Here is an 8753-nt window from a genome sequence, read left to right on the forward strand (position 1 = left end):
AGCCTAGGTTGATGGGTGTGGTTTTGGCTATAATGAGATGCATGAGTAATTGATCAATGGAATTGATCTCATCTTGGTGGCCACTTCTAGGAGCAAGATTTGCAACAATAAATTTGTGGAGGATTTTAGCCTCTAAAGTGAGTTGGTGTCTTTTTGGTCTCATAATAAAAGGGCCATCACCACAAATATTCCTAGAACACTCATCAAAGTTAAAAATGGCATCATTTTTGAGAGAAAGTTTGGGTTCAAGTAATATGCCACCATTAGGTGCTCCTAACATGTCATTAAGAGAGGCTACATTGAGTTCAAAAGCTACTCCTCTAAGGGTTCCTCTAACACCTAAAGGTTGTAATGTAGGTTTAATACAAGCATAAAAACCTTGAACTAGCCTAGGATACAATGGAGTGTTAATTTGAATAAAGGATGTCCATCCTAGGGTATCAAAATGATGACTAAAATCAACACAATCAAGGCTAGGGAGATCACAAATTTTACCTTTGAGAATTTTCCTAGAGGAGAAATCATTGACAAACTTGTTGTGATCTTCATCATTGAAGAAGAGAGTGGGCTCTTGCCTTGCTTTTGCCCTTATTTCCCTTTGTTGATTTGCACTAGCCATTCTCTTGAGAGCTCTTGATGAGGAAGCCATTGAAGAGATGAGAGTGAGGCTTTGATGAGGAACACACTTTTTTTAATTATTGGAAGATGAGAGTGAGGCTTTGAAAGAGAGAATTTTAGAGAGAAGGAGATGGTGGCTGCTGTTTTAGGGTTGAAAAAACTGAATGGGGGAGAAAAAATTCGGTGGTAGGGTTTAAAAAGGGAAAAAATCGCATGAGAATGACAAAAATGCCCCCTTTGCTGATCCTGTGCCATCCGGAATTCCGGATGGTACAACCGGAATTCCGGTTGGTACAGGATCAGCAAAAAAAAGTTTCTAAAAATGGGCTAAAAAATCCAATTTTGACCCAAATGACCCCAAACCAATTCTAATACCTTTAATATGATAAAACAAAACTGCTCAAACAAGAAAATCTGAAAAATAATGAAAAATGACGATTTATGGTAAGTTTTTCGAAAATTGCCAAGAAAACTAGAACCGTACCAAAAATGAGTTTTATGCAACGAAATTGAAAAATTCTTTTTCCAGCAGTTTTATAAAATAAAATGTGAGGTGTACAAACTTACGGAATCGAAAAATGTTGAAAAATGAGAGAGTTTGGCGAAAAACACTCTTTTAGGCCTAAAAATCTAAAAATTCAACAAGTGAGGTACCAAAAATTTGTTTCATGCAAATTTCAATCAAGGCAAACCTATAGGCATACTAAATACACTCTATTTCACATATTCAAGCATATAGACACATAAGAAAATCAAAAATGCAAAAATTCACATGTTCACTTGTTTAAAAACAAGTCCAAAGTTCACCAAAAATCCACATTTTGACCTATAATTTTAAGTTTTTCAACAAGGAGAGTTCATATAGGTCAAGTATCAATAAATTTTCTCATCTATGCATATAAATCTCATTAATATCATATTTGGAACAATTATGCATAAATAAGTAAGTAAAGAGATATGAAATTTTTCATAGCTAGCAAACCTTATATTTCATTTAAGTTGGTCATGCCTAGCTCTCTTCTAATGAAACTAAATCTCTCATCACTAAGAGGCTTGGTGAATATATCCGCTAGTTGGAATTCGGTGCTTACAAAGTCTAGCATAATATCACCTCTTTGGATATGATCTCTAAGGAAGTGGTGCCTTATGTCAATATGCTTGGCTCTAGAATGCAATATTGGATTCTTAGAGAGGTTAATGGCACTAGTGTTATCACACTTTATGGGTGTACATTCAAAATCAATATCAAAATCCTTAAGAGTTTGTTTCATCCAAAGTATTTGTGCACAACAACTACCCGCGGCTATATATTCGGCTTCGGTTGTGGATAGAGCTACCGAGTTTTGTTTCTTGCTAAACCATGACACTAAGGAATTTCCTAAAAAGTGACAAGTTCCACTAGTACTTTTTCTATCCGTCTTACAACCGCAAAGTCGGCATCCGAGTAGCTAACTATTTCAAAGTTTGAGTTCTTGGGGTACCAAAGTCCTAGATTCATTGTGCCTATCAAGTATCTAAATATTCTTTTAACGGCACTTAAGTGGGATTCTTTAGGACAAGATTGGTACCTAGCACAAAGACCAACACTAAACAAAATATCCGGTCTACTAGCGGTTAAATATAATAAAGAGCCAATCATACCTCGATACTTGGTGATGTCCACATTCTTACCGCTTTCATCTTTGTCCATCTTTATGGATGTGCTCATGGGTGTATTCATGGGCTTTGCATTTGCCAAGTCAAACTTTTGAAGAAGATCCTTGATGTACTTAGTTTGACCTATGAATATGCCATCCTTTTGTTGCTTGATTTGAAGTCCAAGAAAAAAGTTGAGTTCTCCCATCATGCTCATCTCAAACTCACTATGCATACACTTAGAAAATTCTTCACAAAGAGCATCATTAGTAGCACCAAAGATAATATCATCAACATAAATTTGTACTATAATAATGTCTTTGGATTTTCTTTTTATAAAAAGTGTATTATCCGCTTTTCCCATTGAAAAACCATTTGAAATAAGAAAAGTGCTTAATCTTTCATACCAAGCTCTAGGAGCTTGCTTTAAACCATATAAAGCCTTTTTCAATTTGTAAACATGGTTAGGGTATTTATGATTTTGAAAACCGGGTGGTTGAGAGACATAAACCTCTTCCATAATGTACCCATTTAAGAATGCGCTTTTTACATCCATTTGATACAAGATAAAATTCTTGTGGCATGCAAAAGCTAACAACATTCTAATGGACTCAAGTCTTGCTATCGGGGCAAAGGTTTCCTCATAATCAATTCCTTCTTCTTGATTGTAACCTTGGGCCACTAATCTAGCCTTGTTACGCACAATGACCCCATGCTCATCTACCTTATTTCTATAGACCCATTTTGTTCCAATCACCGATTGATGTGACGGTCTTGGAACTAACTCCCAAACATTATTTCTTATAAATTGATTTATTTCTTCTTGCATAGCTAGAAGCCAAAATTCATCAACTTCGGCCTCTTTAAAATTCTTTGGTTCAATTTGAGAAATAAAAGCAATGAAATTACACAAGTTTCTAAGGGAGTTTCTAGTAGTGACACCTTGAGAAGGATCACCTAGAATTTGGTCTATAGGATGAGCACTTTTGAATTTCCACTCATGTGGAAGGTTAGAGTTCATACCTTGGCTTTCATTTTCCTTTTCCACGGGTGGTTCCTCTTTGGGAGTTTGTGAAGGAGCATTGGAAGTCTCTCCTATTTCGAGATTTTGAACTTCATCTCCCAAACCTACAACATCATCATCTAAACTTTTGCTCGTAGGCGGGTTAGTCTCATCAAAAGCAACATGAATAGATTCTTCAACAACATTAGTTCTTTTGTTATAAATTCTATAAGCTTTACTATGTGTTGAATACCCTATAAAAATTCCAACATCGGATTTCGCATCAAATTTTCCAAGGTTGTCCTTGGTGTTTAAAATGTAACATTTGCATCCAAAAACTTTAAAATAACCAATGTTGGGTTTTCTTCCTTTCCAAAGCTCATAAGGGGTTTTATTCATGTTGGGCCTAATGAAAACACGATTCAAAATATAGCAAGAGGTATTAACGGCCTCGGCCCAAAAGTATTTTGGTAATGAGATTTCATTTAGCATTGACCTAGCCATTTCTTGAATTGTTCTATTCTTCCTTTCGACAACTCCATTTTGTTGTGGAGTTCTTGGTGCCGAAAAGTTATGGTTAAAACCATGATCATCACAAAACAATTCTAAGGCATCATTGTCAAACTCACCACCATGGTCACTCCTAACGGAGGTAATAGAATATCCTTTTTCATTTTGCACATTTTTGCAAAATTTGACAAAGTTTTCCAAAACATCACTTTTAAGAGTCAAGAAAATAACCCAAGTAAATCTTGAAAAATCATCAACAATTACAAATGCATAGTATTTACCACCAAGACTAGCAATTCTAGAAGGACCAAATAAATCAATATGAAGCAATTGCAAAGGTCTAGTAGTTGAAATTTCTTTCTTGGAATGAAAAGATGTTTTAATTTGTTTTCCAAATTGGCATGCATCACAAAGTTTATCTTTAACAAACGGAATAGATGGCAAACCAATAACAAGATCTTTTCTAACCAATTTTGAAATAGAATCCATACTAGCATGTCCTAATCTTCTATGCCACAACCAAGAATTATCATTCATAACGGTTAAACATTTATTTTTACTATCAAAAGAGTCAACATCAATAACATACACATTATCCTTCCTTACTCCAAGGAAAATAACTTCATTGGTTGAAACATTTTCAATGGAGCATTTTGAGGATTCAAACACAACACGAAAACCTATATCACATAATTGACTAATACTAAGCAAGTTATGTTTAAGATTATCAACAAGAAGCACATTTTTAATACATGGAGAGTATATGTTACCGATATCACCAATGCCCAAGATTTTTCCTTTTGAATTGTCTCCAAAAGTGACAAAGCCACTTTCCTTGCTTTTAAAGCTTGAAAATCTTGATGGATCACCTGGTCATATGCTTTGAACATCCACTATCCAAGAACCATAAGCTTTGGCTCTTTCTTGTTGATTCCTACAAAAACAAATTCATTTGTTGGCTTTTGGTACCCATATAACTTTGGGTCCATGCATGTTAGTTCTAGAACCCTTTGGTACCCATTTAGTCTTGCCTAGATATGCAAATTTCTTTACATGACAATAGGAAATAGTATGACCATCTCGGTTACAATATGTGCATGTAAAGTGAGGTAGACTAGATGATTTCACAAAAGTTTCTCAAAAATTTTTGTTTCTTACTAGGATCATAGCCAATACCATTTTTTGAAAAACCACATGATTGGTTTCCCACCATGAGATCATAGCCTTCCTTACCTCTAGTGAAGGTATATATGTCATTTTTTAGGCTTCTCACATGGGCTTTCAAATCAATAATTTCTTTCTTATGTGAAGCACATGTAGCACATTGAGATTTAGCTATAAGTTCTTTTTCATTTATTTTCAAAATCTCAATTTCTTTTAAAAGCATGTTGGTCTTCTCTCTAAGGGTTTGGTTTTTAACAAGCAATTTACCAAAATCATCAAATAGTTCCTTAAATGAATTAGACAACTCATCATATGACATATCTAAGTTATCATCATCATTTTCACTATCACAATCATTTTGGTTAGAAATGCTTACCCCATCATCAAGTGCCATCATGCACATGTTTGCCACTTCATTCTTTCCTTCTTCTTCGGAGTCCTCTTCGTCACTATTGAGCCAATCCGCCAACATTGCCCTTCCTTTGTATTTGTTCTTCTTTCTCATTGGACAATCCATCTTCATATGTCCGGGCTTCTTGCACTCAAAGCAAATTGGTGGATCATCTTTGCTTTTTCTTTCTTTTGAGTCACTCCCTCTTTGTGGCCTCTTCCCAAAGTTCTTTTTGAATTTCATGAACTTTTTGTATTTCTTAGAGAAGAGTGCCAAGTCCTCCATGTCACTACATAAGCTTTCCTCATCTTCTTCACTAATGGCATGGGAGGATGAAGACTTGAATGCAATAGTCTTCTTTTTCTTCTCAACTTCCTCTTCTTCTTGAGCACTCATGAAAATTTCATGGTTCATGAGTGAGCCAATTAGTTCTTCCAAGGGAAGTGTTGAGAGATCCTTGGCTTCTTGAATGGCAACCACCTTTCCTTGATAAGCCTTGGTGAGACTTCTCAAAATCTTGGTCACCATATCCTTTTGAGTAAGTACCTTGCCAAGAGAGTTCAAACCATTAGTAATTGTAGTGAAGCGAGTATACATATTAGCAATGGTTTCATCCGATTTCATCTTAAAGTTCTCATATTGAGTGGAATAAATTTGAATTTTAGTTTCCTTCATAAAGCACTAGTTCCTTGATGAGTAACTTCAAGCATTTTCCACATATCATAAGCGGTAGAGGCTTGTTCAATATTTTTAAAAATATCTCTATCCAAACCACATATAAGAGCATATTTAGCTTTAGCATTTTTAGAAAGCATTTTCTTATCATTTTCATCATATGCTTCATAAGTCTTAATTACTTCAACACCATTTATGACATGTTTAGCAACATAAGGACCACTAGACACAATATGCCACAAATCATAGTCAATAGATTGAAGGTAAGTTTCCATTCTAATTTTCCAATAAGGAAAATCTACTCCATTGAAGTATGGTGCTCTATTTGTGCTAAAACCTTCTAACATGTTATTTTGTGAATTACTTGGAAACGCCATGCTCTAGATTGTGAAATCTAATCAAATAATTTGAGCCCTTGCTCTGATACCAATTGTTAACCCAAGATATGTTTCCAAGAGGGGGGGTGAATTGGAAATTTAAACTAATTTCGGAAAATTAAAACTTTTAACACAAAATTATGCAATTAGTCAATTAATCAAGTAAAAGCAAGTAGTATGGCAAGCAATATATCAAGACAAATAATTAAACTTGTAAAGTAAAGAGTTTAAGGATTAGAAAATGCAAACTCTCGATTTTTACAAGGTTCGGTAGAACTATGCCACCTACGTCCTTGGTCTTCAAAGCTATGGACCTAGCTTTGAGTTCCAATATCGAGCCAAGTTAACGGGCTTGACTAACCCTTACAACCGGGAAATTTTCACCAAGGTATTTCCAAACCTCTTACAATAGTTTCGCACCCCCGAGGACTATTAACCTCTTTCTCGGATTGTTAAAGTGCCAATCTCACTATTTCCGGGTTGTTTACAAAACCGGTGCCAACCTCACCTCAATCACAATATGGAAATGTGTTTGATATACAAGCTAAACTCACTCTAGAAATATGATGATACAATGGAAACCTAGAGTGAAAAGCTAGCACACTTAAGAAGAATAAAATCAAATTTTGGCTCAAAGTGTGTGAAATGTGTTGGTTTGGATTTCAAACTTAGAAGCTCCTTAATCTCACTTAGATAGGTTAGATATATGTAATAAATGCTCAACCAACTTAATTTTTGAAAGAAAAATCGAGTTTATATAGTGTTTGATGAAAAACTAGCCGTTTATAGCCGTTAGCACGTTTCCCGAGGTGGGGTCAGCCATGAACCGGAAGTCCGGATGGGAACCGGAATTCCGGATTGATTGCAACCGGAATTCCGGTTGCCAGCCGGAATTCCGGATGACTGACCAGTGGCAAAAGTGCCAATTTTCGGGACTTAAACGCGCATAACTTCTTACTCGATTATCCGATTTTTGAAATTCCAACTTTGTTCTCTTAGTTAAACAAAATGTAATTTAGAAATTCAATCAAAAAATTTTTTGAACTATCGTGTGAGAAAACTTGTTGCACAAGTTAGTGAATGGGCCAAAATTCAAATTTATAAAAACTTAGTGTGCTATGCAAATCACTTTAACAAGACTAAATTAGATTTATACCATTTAATTTTGAGTAGTCTTGATGTAGATGAGCCTCCTAGCTTGATTTGCATGTTTTTGATCCCAAGTTGATTTTTCCCGAGAGTTGACCTTGACTTTGACTTTGACTTTGACTTTCGGGTTGACTTTTTGACTTTGGGATTTTGAAGACCTCTTTTGAATAGGGTCTTGAGTTGTTGATCCCTTGATGAATCTTTTGCTCTTGATATGCTTGTTGAGTCCATTTAGTGTTGCTTTTAAAAGTTTGGTAAAAATACCAAAATATTTATTTTCTCTTTTAAATTTGCTACAAAATCAATAAATCATTAGTAACAAATAATAATCAAATATTTGCTAATCATCAAAACAAGGAGATCGAAAAGTTTGAGTTAACACAATCTTGAAAGGCTATTCGTGTTCTTTGATTTGTTAGTTAAGCCTACTTTTAGGTCAGGGTGATACGTACATTTTGGGAACACGGTAGTGCAATTGAGTGGGAGCGCTAACATAAACATGGAATCTATAGCTTCTATCTGGCGAATAGTAAGCAAAGGATGATCTCCTTCGAGCTTGAGCAAACGAACATAAATGGTGGAGTACTCATTTCACATAAGCTAAAATATCATTTATACGGGGTTAAGTGTTTTAAGGATTAAATACATTGTAGGGTGTAACGGTAATCTAATCCCTTTACAGTGTAGATCATTCATATAGAGGATCATTGATCAAATTAGGATTATAACAATGGATAACTAATGATGCGTCTATATGTTGGAACATATAGAGCATTCTATATACTGAGAGTGCAATTCTAAGTTCTATGCGTGGATTCAACGAAGAATTAATAAGTGAGTGAATTTTAGTGATAAATTCTTGATCTACTTATTGGAAGCTCGGTTATATAGACCCATGGTCCCCACACTAGTTGAGATAATATTGCTTGTAAGACTCATATAATTTGTTTTGATTAATCAATTATAATTCTCAAATTAGACTGTGTCTATTTGTGAATTTTTCACTAAGTAAGGGCAAAATTGTAAAGAAAGAGTTGTTAGGGGCATATTTGTTAATTATGATACTTTGTATGGTTCAATTAATAAATGTGATAAATGACAATATTATTTAATAATTATTTATAGTTATTAAATAGTTAGAATTGGCATTTAAATGGTTGAATTAGAAAATTGGCGTTTTTGAGAAAATCAGATGCAGAAACGATAAATTGCAAAATTGCAAAAAGTGAGG

General features: G+C 34.7%; 1 protein-coding gene across 1 annotated transcript; it reads right to left on the reverse strand.

Annotated features, from left to right (window-relative positions):
• Positions 1–4904: 4904 nt before the first annotated feature.
• On the reverse strand, positions 4905–5980 carry LOC133037911 (uncharacterized; the record flags this gene model as incomplete). Its single annotated transcript, XM_061115674.1, has 1 exon — positions 4905–5980. A coding segment is annotated over exon 1 (1041 nt), but the record flags the coding sequence as incomplete, so codon positions are not given.
• Between the last annotated feature and the right edge of the window lie 2773 nt (positions 5981–8753).

This window comes from Cannabis sativa, chromosome 5, assembly GCF_029168945.1.
Source record: "Cannabis sativa cultivar Pink pepper isolate KNU-18-1 chromosome 5, ASM2916894v1, whole genome shotgun sequence".
NCBI lineage: Eukaryota > Viridiplantae > Streptophyta > Magnoliopsida > Rosales > Cannabaceae > Cannabis > Cannabis sativa.